Source organism: Lissotriton vulgaris, unplaced genomic scaffold (genome assembly GCF_964263255.1).
Source record: "Lissotriton vulgaris unplaced genomic scaffold, aLisVul1.2 SCAFFOLD_787, whole genome shotgun sequence".
In the NCBI taxonomy this organism is placed as follows: Eukaryota; Metazoa; Chordata; class Amphibia; order Caudata; family Salamandridae; genus Lissotriton; species Lissotriton vulgaris.
Window position 1 is genome coordinate 543,048 of NW_028255626.1, and position 14,699 is coordinate 557,746.

Genomic DNA, 14,699 nt, shown 5'->3' on the forward strand with positions numbered 1-14,699 from the left:
GACTTTAAGATAACCGGGGAAGACCGGGAACAGCCTCTGTCGTTTAGTGTCTGTGGTAGAGATCGTCAGGGTGAGCGGAGAGTGATCCGAGATGCCCCTCGGCTGTATACTTGTCTCGGCCACCGTAAGATGCCCATTGCCCAATGTGAAGAAGTAGTCTATCCTAGAGAGACAGTTATGTGTGGCCGAATATTATGAGTATTGCTGCTGGCTAGGGTGTAATGTGCGCCATATGTCCACCAATCCCTGTGCATCTAGAAAGGTCTGGAGCCTGCTGGGCCCTTCTATGTGTGTGCGGGGGGGAAACCGGTCGAGGGTGTCCGTGAGTGCCATGTTGAAATCCCCACCTATAAGTAGGTCCCCATCAGGGAGGTCCAACAAGAATCTGCCGAGGTCCGGCAAGGCCTCAGAATGTAGTGCTGGTGGTATGTATACGGAGACTACGTTTAACAGTTTCCCCTCCCACTGGCCATGAACTGCCGCGAAGCGGCCATGGGCATCGACCGCTGTTGACTTCACAATAAATTGGGAGGATTTCTTCTGCAAGATACCTGTACCACGGGACCCTGAAGTGAATTCCGCATGCACTATCATGTGATAGCCTCTCCTGTCTAGGGCCTTCGTGGCCGCCCCCGTCAAGTGTGTTTCCTGTAGGAGGATGAGAGCAGGCCCCTGTCTTCTAATTCCCTGTAGCACCAGCCCCCTCTTGATCTTATCCCCTAGACCTCTGACGTTCCATGACATTACGAGCAGAGGGCTCGGTGTGGTGCGACTAATCGTTCCAGCCATAAGAAAAACGGTGAACCATTATGAAGCCTCTTCGCCGTAGGCGAGGTGGCATGCGGAGACAGATGTAGGGCAAGTGTGACTCTATCCAACATTCCATTCCCTCATCGCCCCAAATAGACCAGATGCTCTCAGTTGCGTGAAACATGCCAATGTACATACGTGTGCTTAGAACAAGAACTTGCAGGACCAGGGGGTCCCGTAGTGCAAACTTACCCAACTCCCACTCCGCCCCCTCCCTGCCCCCCTGCTGCACGGACTCAAAACTGCCCGCCCCCCCAACTGAGCAGAGTGCATACCCCATCCCCCAAACAGTGTACTTGCGCATTGGGGTGAGGGACTCTCCGCTGCCGGCAGTCTCTCATTCACACCCTCGGAGGCCCTTCACCCAGTGTCCAATGGCGGGAAGCGCTTACGCAGCATTAAAGTGTCAATAACAAAAGAATGTCAGATGGTCATTGTTCCTCGAACTCTTCCTGGCCGCCTTCTGCTCCCAAAGAATCACTGTTATCTGGTCCCCCTCCCGAAGCCTGGGAGTCCTGGCGGTGGCCTCCAGTTCGGTCCTTCTTGGGTCGATTTGTCCGTCTCTGGTTCTGTCCCGGTCTCCAGCCTTCCAACCATTCTTGCACGTTTTCAGGGTTGTCGAAGAACCACGTTTTGTTCTCCGCTACCACCCTCAGTCTCGCAGGAAAGAGCATGGAATACGGTAGCTCTCTGGACCTCAGTTCTTTTTTCACCTCATAGAACGTTAGTCGCCGATGGGCGACCTCCGCTGTGTAGTCGGGGAAAATGGCGACAGTAGCGTTCTGGATCTTAAGAGGAGGAGAGGTTCTGGCCGCCTGCAAGATGGCGTCCCGGTCACGGAAATTAAACAAACGGGCCACTATGGGCCGCGGAGCTGCCCCCGGTTTTGGTTGACCTCCCGGCACCCGATGGGCCCTTTCCACTGAAAAAAAGTTAGACAGCCCTTTTGGCTTCAGTTCATCCGTGATCAGGCTCTCCACAAAAAGGTCCATGGCCTTTACACCTTCCGATTCCGGCACCCCAATAATGCGGATGTTGTTCCACCTCGAACGTCCTTCCTGTTCATCCAGTTTCTCCCGGAGCATTCTATTGTCCTGCGCCATCTTCCCCATTTCCCTTTGAACTTCGGAGACGTCCTCCACTAGAGATTTTGTGATCACCTCCATGTTCTTGACTTTCTCCGACATTTTGTGGAGGTCCGCTCTGAGTAGAGTGACATCCGTGGAGATTGCGCCCACGGTCGTTTGTAGCTGGGCCAGAGCGTGCATGACATCGTCTAATGTCGTCTTCTTCCCCCCTGGGGTTTCGGTCGTCTTCCCTCCCAGGTCTTTCCCCGCTGGGGAGACGGTTGACTTGTCGGAGGTATACCGTTCGATGCGGGTCTGTGTGGCGCCGCCCTTGGGACCTTTCCCCGCCATGCCGCTGATTGTCGTGCTCCTCGTGCCCCTACGCTCCAGGATGTGTGGAGTGGTGTGGACACCCTGCCCAGACCAACTCGACAAAGATCAGGTCTTAGTAGGGTGAACCGGAGGGCGAGAAGCGTCGATTATTGCCAGGTGCGCAGCGTCTTCTTCGATTTAGAAAATGGCGGACGCCCCCTTCGTCACCGGTTCCTTGACTTTCGGTTCCGCTCGTGTCAACTGCAGGGACGGTCGGAACGCCAGCGACAGTGCTGTTGTCCACCACACCTCCGAGGTCCGTGCGTTTCGTTGCGTCCGACCGTCCAGTGTGCACTCGTTCTGTCGTCTCCTGCGCCCTACGGGCCCTTCCGGTCCAGGTCCCCAGGTCCGCCTGTACTTCCTGCTGGGCCGCTCAACCAGGGGAGGTCCCGGCTTAGGAGGTCGGGGTAGGCCGATTCGTGGCTCCGACGTATCTCAGTCATCAGACGTCGGATCTTGTCGCCGCTTGTCGCTGCTTACTCCACCCGGTCCTGGGCTCTGGTACCCTCCTGTAGGGCTTAAAAATGTGACGGATTATATGTCGGATTGACGAAGAGGCTGCTTCAGCTGCGGAGCTCGTCCCTTATGCTGCCGCCATGATCGGCTGCTAGCCACGCCCCCTAAAATGTTTCTTTTAGTAAATTTTATTTTAATATCCTGTGTTCGCAAATGCTACTTTGAGAAAGTTAGCATTTGCTTGCCTGACCATTTCAGCCCGCCTCTGCTCTTTTGTGTATCTGCTGTCTGGTTTCTGTGAGTGACAGGGATGACAGGTGGTGAATGGAAGGGATTACACCAGGATGGGTGGGGGAGTGCCCCTGGACTCTGAATAGGGCTGTGCTCTGCCACCTCAATGCTGGCTCCGCCCCCTGGGGAGCGACTGATGACTCTGCCCTGCAGACTGAAAGGAGAAACCAGAGTCTGCAAAACAAAGAGCTCCAGAGCTGAATTGGACTATGCAAAGTCCCCCCTGGCCTGAAAGAACAAAAGAAACTGTGTATAAAAAGAGGAGCTCTGCTCCTAACAAATCAGATCCCGTTTTGACCACAAAGAGCCAAGAGAAGGACCAAGAGAAGCTGAAGGAGGAGAGACTGTCCCAGACCTGAAGGACAGGCCTGCAGTGGTGCCTTACTGAGGAAGGAGAGGAAAAGACCAGAAAGGAATTTGTCATATTTGTGCCTGAAATGATCTCCAAGGGCTTGATCTGAGCTTGCCCCCTGAACTGAGCCCCAGGACCAGTGGGCTCATTGTGCCTTCGCTCGTATTTGACCAAGCCGTGTGCTTCCTTCCTGCTTGAGCTGTGACCTTGCCCCCTCGCCCCCTCCTAGGGCCTTGACACTCAGGAGCCTGGCCGCCCTTGCCCGCTGAGAGCCCCGCTCTTGCTGAGTTGCTCTCTCCCCGTCGGGCCGGGCCGCCTGCTCCCCTGTCCCCTCGCCTATTACTGTAGCGCGTGGTGTGCTCCCTCGCCCCTCCCGCCGGAATTCAGAGCGGAGCACGATCCTTCGCCTCGGATGGCCGCCCGTACATTGGAATGTACCCGGCTGCCCCGCTTTGCACTCCAGCACCTGAGATAGTCCGCGCCGCACCATGAAGAGACTCCCAGTACGGTCATTACTGGAGGCCCTGTGCCGCGCCTGCCTGCCGGAAGCCGCCACCCGTCAAAGATCCGAAGGTATGCTTGTCCGTCGGTGCGTACTACCAGGTACGCCGTGTGGACCTGAGCGTCATACCTACCACGCCCAAGCCAAGGTACTGTGATCCACAAACTCGATAGCGAGTGCACAACGGACTCTGGGTCTGCAACATTCTGTTTTCCCTGTATCGCTGTTCACCTCAACCCTCACAGCGCTGGACACCTCGTAAGATTCTACCGTGAGATGCGTTAAAGTTCAAACCCCTTTGTCGAGCTAGCGAGGTACGCCTCGCATGGGAGGGCAACGACGCGCACTCCATTGTGAGCCCATAGCGGTGTATGCCTTGCACCAAGCGCCGCGCCTCGGACGAATGTGTCCGCAAGGCGCATGAGGGTTGGTGAGACTGCTTCTTGATCACTGTATGCAGCGTACAGGAGCGCTACCAAGTGCCCAGCCGTGAGAAGCAGTGCTAAATCATAATAGAACTTTACCTTACAGTTTGTGGAGCTGGTTTAAGCCATCTTTAAGAACTTTGAAAGAACACTTGCCCCTTTAAAATCTTGTGGCCTCATTTTTAAACGTTATATTGGTCTTGTGATAGTAACTGCATCATACCCTATATTTTTACATAAAGCTTACGTATTTTTTATCCAAATCTTATGCCTGGTGTCCGTTTATGGTGGGTCAGTGGGTTTAATGTATGTGGTAATAAATGCTTTACCAACTTAGCGCCCTGGAGATTAGCCTTGTCTGCTTGCACCATGCAACCTAGAGGGTGAGCAGGGGTTATTCTTAAGGGGTAGTTCCCTTGCCCTGACTGGAGGAGAGGGTCCCTGTTTGTCACAAGTGTACACCTGTGCCAACCAGAGAATTCTAACAATTGCTTTTTTCCCCCTCCTGCATGCCCAAAAATGCTCTAATTATTCCGAATTTCCAGATTCTGTTTCTTTGACTCTGTTTCCCATCCCCTGTGAAGGTTGCTTGTTTTTATTCCCTCCATGTCTCGACCACAAGGCATCTTGTTGTGATTTCTAGCTTTTTCAAAAAACAAATGATGTATACAATCTTCTGTATGGTGCTCCGATGTCCTGAGAGCCTGGTCTGTGATATCAAAATATAAATCAAATTACAAAAATGAAGGTGGGGATTGGTTTTACAATTTCCGAAATAACATCTACAACCTTAATTTTACTAAGAGCTCATACCTGATGGTGTTGGAACGCAGGGCAGCCCTCACTCCGCATTCCTCATTTTACACTGACCTGTTTGGTAGATGGTTTGACGGTAATGTTTCATCTTGGGCTAAATTCACACCCCCTCCCAACCTGATAGCGCCTCAAACAGGTTTCTGGGAACTAACCTTGAAAGTCGCATGTAACATATGAAGGAGAGAAGCTGCTCTCAGAGTCAATGAATACAGAGGAAAATACAAAGTGCAGATGAGACAGAAGTGCCCCCCCCCCTGCTCCTTACTCGATCTTCTGCAGCCGGGTGTCCGGGTGCTTCAGGGCCTCCCATATCAGGGTCGCACCAGTGTCACCCAGGTAATTGTAACTCAATTCCAGGTCCAGCAAAGAGCGGTTGGAGCGAAGGGCGGCGGCCAGAGCTGCACAGGAAGCACCGGTTATCGAACACCTATAGAGGCTAAGAAGGGGCGGGAAGAAGAGAGGTAAAACATTAATAACTCTAAGGATTTATTGCTAAGAGAATCAAAAAGAAGGCAAAAATAATCAGAATAGCAGCGGTCACGGCCTGGTCCTCTCTGATATGAGGTGCACAAGAATGTTGTTGGAACGCAGGGCAGCACTCACTCCTCACTCCTCACTCCTCACTCCTCATTAATCACTGCTCAATACTCACTCCTCACTCCTCACTCCTCACTCCTCACTCCTCACTCCTCACTCCTCACTCCTCAATCCTCACTCATCACTCCTCACTCTTCATTAATCACTCTTCACTAATCACTCTTCACTAATCACTCTTCACTAATCACTCCTCATTATTCACTCCTCACTCCTCATTATCCACTCCTCACTCCTCATTATTCACTCCTCACTCCTCACTCCTCACTCCTCACTAATCACTCCTCATTCCTCACTCCTCATTAATCACTCCTCACTCCTCATTAATCAATCCTCACTCCTCATTAATCACTCCTCACTCCTCATTAATCTCTCTTCATTAATCACTCCTCACTCCCCACTCCTCACTCCTCACTCCTCACTCCTCACCCCTCACCCCTCACTCCTCACCCCTCACCCCTCACCCCTCACCCCTCACTCCTCACCCCTCACTCCTCACCCCTCACCCCTCACCCCTCACCCCTCACTCCTCACTCCCCACGCCTCACGCCTCACTCCTCACCCCTCACCCCTCACTCCTCACTCCTCACTCCTCACTCCTCACCCCTCACCCCTCACCCCTCACCCCTCACCCCTCACTCCTCACCCCTCACTCCTCACCCCTCACTCCTCACTCCTCACGCCTCACCCCTCACGCCTCACTCCTCACCCCTCACTCCTCACCCCTCACTCCTCACTCCTCACTCCTCACCCCTCACTCCTCACCCCTCACTCCTCACCCCTCACCCCTCACCCCTCACCCCTCACCCCTCACTCCCCACGCCTCACGCCTCACTCCTCACCCCTCACTCCTCACCCCTCACTCCTCACCCCTCACTCCTCACTCCTCACTCCTCACTCCTCACTCCTCACTCCTCACCCCTCACCCCTCACCCCTCACCCCTCACTCCTCACTCCCCACGCCTCACGCCTCACTCCTCACTCCTCACTCCTCACTCCTCACTCCTCACTCCTCATTTTACACTGACCTGTTTGGTAGATGGTTTTAATATTAATGTTTCATCTTGGGCTAAATTCACCCCCTACCCCAACCTGATAGCGCCTCAAACAGGCTTCTGGGAACTAACCTTGAAATCTGCATGTAAAAGAAAATATGAAGGAGAGAAGCTGCTCTCAGAGTCAATGAATACAGAGGAAAATACAAAGTGCAGAAGAGACATAAGTGCCCCCCCCCCTCCCCCCTGCTCCTCACTCGATCCTCTGCAGCCGGGTGTCCGGGTGCTTCAGGGCGTCACAGATCAGGGTCGCACCAGCGTCACCCAGGTCATTGTTACTCAAGACCAGGTCCAGCAAAGAGCGGTTGGAGCAAAGGGCGGCGGCCAGAGCTGCCCAGGAAGCACCGGTTATCCCACAGTACCTGAGGCTAAGAAGCGGCAAAAAAAAGAGGATTAAAACATCAATAACTCTCAGCAGGGCTTTAAGTGGGCTGAAAAAACTGTGGGGGGGTCTTTCAAAGGGCGTGGCTGATGTAATTAAGGGCGTTTTTGAAAATACAACTGTGCCTGGTCTCGAGTTTGATGCTGTTTTTATTATTTTACAGCGGATCAGAAGCTTCTGATTAATCAAAAAGCTTCCATGATTTATTAGATGTTTTGTCTCTTTTCACAATGTTTTTTTTGAACTGATACGAGGTTTAAACACAAACTTTAACAAAAAATATTTCTGACATTCAGTGGAATACAATTATACTCAAATTAGACAACATTTCAAATACAACGTAAACAAAATACTCATTTTGGACAATGTAAAGAAAAACAAGTTGATAGGGTACACCAGAACAAGTTATCACAGTCCTATTGGCCGAATTTCTTTTAGCTATTTAGGACTGGGGTCACCATAGGCTTTTTTTTACTGAAATCGGGTCCCACAGCCTGGGACAGATATTTAATGCCTTTGGCGAGAAGAAGGGATAAATCCTTTGGGAAAGCCGACGCGTTTCCAAACCCGGACCGTGAGTTTACGGGTTTTTCGTCAGGGCTACCTGGGTACCTAATGGTGTGAATAATAAAGAAAGCTTCTTTTAGTGCCTGCTCCTGTTTAGTTAAAACTGAGCTTAGCGCTATAATGGACATAGGAGTACCTTTGTGTTCCAGCGCTTCGGTTTCTTCTATTTTCAAGGGAGAACGGTTTTCAGACCTGTATTTAAAAAAAAAAAGACTGTTTGACCTTTTTTCTGAACGGGGGGCATTTCTTGTTATTACGTAAGGGTGAGAATCACTACTTACTTGAATTTAGGCTTCTGATGCAGTTCGATTTCACTGATTCATCTGTCTTTAATTTGGCACCGCCTGTTGAAGGGAGGCAGGTTTTACTTATAAATGAATTTTATATGTATTGAAAAATGCAAAGCTGATTCGAAATGGACCACACTGCTTACTTTTTAAGACGCCGTCTTGTTAATGGCGGTGCATCTCCATTGCTTGAATCGGCAACCACGGGACTTTTCTCCTGCTGGATTAATGGACAAACCTGTGTTTAGACTTTTGCTTATAGGGTTTACTGGGGCTAAAACTTATTTAGGTCTTTAGCTTCTCACCTTATAGCAAATTCGTATTTTCTGCTACGCTTTCTCCTGTTGCAGTTCGGTGCGTGTCTCCACTGTGTTTGGATCAATCACGGAAGTGTTCCGTTTGATCATGTGATTTTATGTGGAATTGGGATTTCTGGGACTTGTAGTTTGAAAGTGAAATCGAGCTGCATTTGGATCAACAATCGGTTATATTTGTTTCCATGCTACTATAATTTTTGACTAGCAGGGAGTTTGGGAGTGTCGGTGGTGTGCAATGAGGTCAGTGGATGTTTCTCTGTAGTTCAGACAATTCGTTCATACCATCATTCACGCAATTGAACTTAAGTATCAGATATGCTTCTCTCTGCATGAGTAATGCATCTATGTCTCCTCCACGTATGGGAGTTTTGAATGCAGATAACACTGTCCACTTGAAATCCTTTTTGGTGTGCCCTTTTTGTTGAGAGTGTTGCACCATTGGAGCTGTTACTATGTTTTGTTTTATTCGAGAGCGGTGTTGGGCTATTCGCTGATTTATTTGTTGTGTCGTTTTACCTATATACAGTTTCGGACAAGGGCAGGTGATTGCATATACCAAATTGCAGCTTTTGCAATTTGTAAATTCCTTATGTGTCCATGTGATGGCATTGTGCTGGAATTCAGTGCCTTCCACTGTGTTGGCACATGACACACATGTGCCACATTTATGGTGTCCTTCTATTGGTTTTAATCTCCATAGGGTATGTAAATCAGATTTGGCCTGACTCATTCCCAAGTCTGCCCGAACTAACTGTTGCCCTAAACTTTTATTTTTTTCTGAGGGCAAAAAGAGGTTTTTCAAAGGGAGTATCTAGCCCTGTCAACAAGTGCCAATTTTTTAAAATGATGGCTTTAAATTTATTAGTGTGTGGCCCATATGTCGTCACACACACCAGCTTTTCAAGTGGTGCTTTTTGTTTTTTTGTCAACAATTCTTCCCTGGGAGTGTTCCAGGCTCTTTTGGTGGAATGTTTTAGCATTTTGCTAGGGTAACCTCTTGTTTTTAACTGATTACTTAGGATTTCAGCATGGGCTTCAAACTCCTCTTTTCTTGAACAATTTCTCCTAATCCTCAGCATTTGGCTGTAGGGGAGATTTGCTTTAAGATTTTGGGGATGATGGCTTTTGTAGTGAAGGATTGTGTTTTTATCCGTTTCTTTGCGGTGGAGAGTCGTGGTGAGTTTTTGATTTTCTGGAACTACCTCTACGTCTAGAAATGTGAGGCGTGTGTTACTGGATGAAACTGTGAATTTGATATCGGGGTGTCTCGTATTGAGCCAATCATGGAATTGAGCTAAAGTTTCTATTGAGCCGTTCCATTGACATCAAATATCGTCAATGTAACAATACCAAGTTAGAATGTGCTCGCGGTACGGATTGTTCCGATACACGTAGCGCTCCTCATACAGGGCCATGAAGAGGACCGCCATTTCCGGGGCATAAGGACACCCCATGGTGGTCCCCTTCACCTGCATGTAGAACGTGTCCATGAATCGGAAGTAATTCCTTTTCAGTGCAATCCTAGCTAAGTCCACAATGAATTGGGTGGGCACTCTTTGTGGTTTTGGGCGTGTTTCTAGAAAATACTCTAGGGCTTCTAAGCCTTCCTCCTGGGGGATTTGGGTGTATAAAGAGATTACGTCAAAGGACACCATCAAATGCTGGCTGTCATCAAACGGTAATCCCTCAATTTTATTTATGAAGTCCATGGTGTCCCTCAAGTAAGATTTCACTTGGTCCATGAAAGGTTTTAAGAACACGTCCACGGACTTCGCTAGTGGCTCTAATACCGAATCACACCCGGAGACTATATGTCTGCCGGGGGGTTCGGTGACACTTTTTGTAATTTGAGCAAAAAGTAAATTACCGGGGTGAGTGGTTTCTTTTTGGTAAGATACTCGAACTCTTTAGGACCCAAAATTCCTAGGTCAAAACCCTCAGTCAATTTTATTTGTATTTCTTTTTGGATTTGAATAGTCGGGTCTTCATTCAGTGGTCTGTTCCATTCAATTTGGTCAATATGTTTGTGTGCTTCCAGGACATATTTGTATTTAGCCCATACCACTAGTGCTCCCCCCTTGTCGGCGGGTTTTACCACTATTGAATCGTCATTTTTTAGATCCATCATGGCTTTGTGATGATCTCTGGAGATGTTCTTTTTTATGTACATTTTTTGTTTGCCCAATTGCGTGATGGATGAAAGAACGGCCTGTTCATACGCTATTATTTCTTTGGGAACTGTTTGTGCTGGAGGAATGAATGTGGATTTGTTTGCCAAGCCGGACGGCTCACTAACTTGTGTGTCTTCTTTGTTGTGAAAAAAAGCTTTTAATCTGATTTTTCTACAAAATTTCAGTGCCTCGATTTTTAATTTGGTTAAATCGGTGGATAGCCCAACACCGCTCTCGAATAAAACAAAACATAGTAACAGCTCCAATGGTGGAACACTTTCAACACAAAGGGCACACCGAAAAGGATTTCAAGTGGACAGTGTTATCTGCCATCAAAACTCCCATACGTGGAGGAGACATTGATGCATTACTCATGCAGAGAGAAGCATATCTGATACTTAAGTTCAATTGCGTGAATGATGGAATGAACGAATTGTCTGAACTACAGAGAAACATCCACTGACCTCATTGCACACCACCGACACTCCCAAACTCCCTGCTAGTCAAAAATTATAGTAGCAGGGAAACAAATATAACCGATTGTTGATCCAAATGCAGCTCGATTTCACTTTCAAACTACAAGTCCCAGAAATCCCAATTCCACATAAAATCACATGATCAAACGGAACACTTCCGTGATTGATCCAAACACAGTGGAGACACGCACCGAACAGCAACAGGAGAAAGCGTAGCAGAAAATACGAATTTGCTATAAGGTGAGAAGCTATAGACCTAAATAAGTTTCAGCCCCAGTAAACCCTATAAGCAAAAGTCTAAACACAGGTTTGTCCATTAATCCAGCAGGAGAAAAGTCCAGTGGTTGCCGATTCAAGCAATGGAGATGCACCGCCATTAACAAGACGGCGTCTTAAAAAGTAAGCAGTGTGGTCCATTTCGAATCAGCTTTGCATTTTTCAATACATATAAAATTCATTTATAAGTAAAACCTGCCTCCCTTCAACAGGCGGTGCCAAATTAAAGACAGATGAATCAGTGAAATCGAACTGCATCAGAAGCCTAAATTCAAGTAAGTAGTGATTCTCACACTTACGTAATAACAAGAAATGCCCCCCGTTCAGAAAAAAAAAAACAGTCTTTTTTTTTTTTAAATACAGGTCTGAAAACCGTTCTCCCTTGAAAATAGAAGAAACCGAAGCGCTGGAACACAAAGGTACTCCTATGTCCATTATAGCGCTAAGCTCAGTTTTAACTAAACAGGAGCAGGCACTAAAAGAAGCTTTCTTTATTATTCACACCATTAGGTACCCAGGTAGCCCTGACGAAAAACCCGTAAACTCACGGTCCGGGTTTGGAAACGCGTCGGCTTTCCCAAAGGATTTATCCCTTCTTCTCGCCAAAGGCATTAAATATCTGTCCCAGGCTGTGGGACCCGATTTCAGTAAAAAAAAGCCTATGGTGACCCCAGTCCTAAATAGCTAAAAGAAATTCGGCCAATAGGACTGTGATAACTTGTTCTGGTGTACCCTATCAACTTGTTTTTCTTTACATTGTCCAAAATGAGTATTTTGTTTACGTTGTATTTGAAATGTTGTCTAATTTGAGTATAATTGTATTCCACTGAATGTCAGAAATATTTTTGGTTAAAGTTTGTGTTTAAACCTCGTATCAGTTCAAAAAAAACATTGTGAAAAGAGACAAAACATCTAATAAATCATGGAAGCTTTTTGATTAATCAGAAGCTTCTGATCCGCTGTAAAATAATAAAAACAGCATCAAACTCGAGACCAGGCACAGTTGTATTTTCAAAAACGTATATAGTCCAGCCTGGCCCCGTAGGACAAAACCCCTTACTTGATACAGTAATTAAGGGCGTGGCTTAAAAACACGTCATGTGAAAATCTGTGCCTAGCATATTGTGCCGTCTGCCTTGTATTTTGCTGTTTTTGTCAGTGCATCCAGATATATTATACAACAAGTGACATCACACCTACAAAAAGCCTCCACTTACAGCCCTGGTGACACCACAACAATGTTGCAGCTCCTGAGATTCAACAAGAGAAGGAAATCTAGACATAAAATGACTCTTTAACCCCTTGCGTGCGGCGGGAATTCCCCGCCCATGCTGACTCCGCCTTGCGCGGGCGGAGTCATGACGGAACGGTTCCGTCATCAGCACAGCTCACCCGTAGCTGATGCCGGAACCGCTCCGTCATCAGCATGCAAGGGGTTAAAGGATTTTCCTTCCCTTACAAGCCCCCCTGTCATGACGTCATGCTGTAACTTCTCCACTAGTGAGAAGTGAGCAGTGTGAGCAGCGCACATCGGTGTGCTCACCTGGCATGACGTCATGCTGTAACTTCTCCACTAGTGAGAAGTGAGCAGTGTGAGCAGCGCACACTAGTGACAAGTGAGCAGTGTAGCAGCGCACACTAGTGAGAAGGGAGCAGTGTGAGCAGCGCACACTAGTGACAAGTGAGCAGTGTGAGCAGCGCACACTAGTGACAAGTGAGCAGTGTAGCAGCGCACACTAGTGAGAAGTGAGCAGTGTGAGCAGCACACATGATGTGAGAAGTGAGCAATGTGAGTAGCGCACACTAGAGAGAAGTGAGCAGTGTGAGCAGCGCACACTAGTAGGAAGTGAGCAGTGTGAGCAGCGCACACTAGTAAGAAGTGAGCAGTGTGAGCAGCTCACACTAGTGAGAAGTGAGCAGTGTGAGCAGCTAACACTAGTGACAAGTGAGCAGTTTGAGCAGATCACACTAGTGAGTAGTGAGCAGTGTGAGCAGCTCACACTAGTGAGAAGTGAGCAGTGTGAGCAGCTCACACTAGTGAGAAGTGAGCAGTGCGAGCAGCGCACACTAGTAAGAAGTGAGCAGTGTGAGCAGCGCACACCAGTGAGAAGTGAGCAGTGTGAGCAGCTCACACTAGTGACAAGTGAGCAGTATGAGCAGCTCACACTAGTGAGAAGTGAGCAGTGTGAGCAGCTCACACTAGTGACAAGTGAGCAGTGTGAGCAGCTCACACTAGCGAGAAGTGAGCAGTGTGAGCAGCGCATACTAGTAAGAAGTGAGCAGTATGAGCAGTGCACACTAGTGAGGAGTGAGCAGTGTGAGCAGCGCACACTAGTGACAAGTGAGCAGCGCACACTAGTGAGAAGTGAGCAGTGTGAGCAGCGCACACCAGTGAGAAGTGAGTAGTGTGAGCAGCTCACACTAGTGACACATGAGCAGTGTGAGCACCTCAAACTAGTGACAAGTGAGCAGTGTGAGCAGTGCACACTAGTGACAAGTGAGCAGTTTGAGCAGCTCACACTAGTGAGAAGTAAGCAGTGTGAGCAACACACACTACTGACATGCGAGCAGTGTGAGCAGCTCACACTAGTTACAAGTGAGCAGTGTGAGACCCTCACACTAGTGACAAGTGAGCAGTGTGAGCAGCGCACACTAGTGACAAGTGAGCAGTTTGAGCAGCTCCGACCAGTGAGAAGTGAGCAGTGTGAGCATTTCACACTAGTGAGAACTGAGCAGTGTGAGCAGCGCACACTAGTAAGAAGTGAGCAGTGTGAGCAGTGCACACTAGTGAGAAGTGAGCAGTGTGAGCAGTGCACACTAGTGACAAGTGAGCAGGGCACCTTAGTGGGAAGTGAGCAGTGTGAGCAACGCACACTAGTGACAAGTGAGCAGCTCACACTAGTGAGAAGTGAGCAGTTTGAGCAGCTCACACGAGTGACAAGAGAGCAGTGTGAGCAGCACACATCGATGTGAGAAGTGAGGTGAGCAGTGTGAGCAGCTCACACTAGTGACATGAGAGCAGTGTGAGCAGCGCACACTTGTGACAAGCGAGCAGTGTGAGCAGCGCACACTAGTGACTAGCGAGCAGTGTGAGCAGCGCACACCTGTGACAAGCGAGCAGTGTGAGCAGCGCACACTAGTGAGAAGTGAGCAGTGTGAGCAGCTCACATCGATGTGAGAAGTGAGCAGTGTGAGCAGCTCACACTAGTGACGAGTGAGCAGTGTTAGCAGCGCACACTAGTAGGAAGTGAGCAGTGTGAGCAGCGCACACTAGTGACAAGTGAGCAGCTCACACTAGTGAGAAGTGAGCAGTTTGAGCAGCTCACACGAGTGACAGGAGAGCAGTGTGAGCAGCACACATCGATGTGAGAAGTGAGGTGAGCAGTGTGAGCAGCTCACACTAGTGACATGAGAGCAGTGTGAGCAGCGCACACTTGTGACAAGCGAGCAGTGTGAGCAGCGCACACTAGTGACTAGCGAGCA

The 14,699-nt window shown here is 48.7% G+C and overlaps 1 protein-coding gene across 1 annotated transcript in view; it reads right to left on the reverse strand.

Moving 5' to 3' along the window:
• The window catches only part of LOC147659051 (NACHT, LRR and PYD domains-containing protein 12-like), a 487,072-nt gene that overhangs the window by 270,347 nt on the left and 202,026 nt on the right, over positions 1 to 14,699 (reverse strand). Inside the window, exons 11-12 of the mRNA XM_086952007.1 lie at positions 6,938 to 7,108; positions 5,357 to 5,527 (exon numbers count right to left, since the gene is read on the reverse strand). Coding sequence (XP_086808133.1) covers positions 5,357 to 5,527; positions 6,938 to 7,108 — 342 coding nt within the window. The remainder of the gene's footprint in view (positions 1 to 5,356; positions 5,528 to 6,937; positions 7,109 to 14,699) is intronic.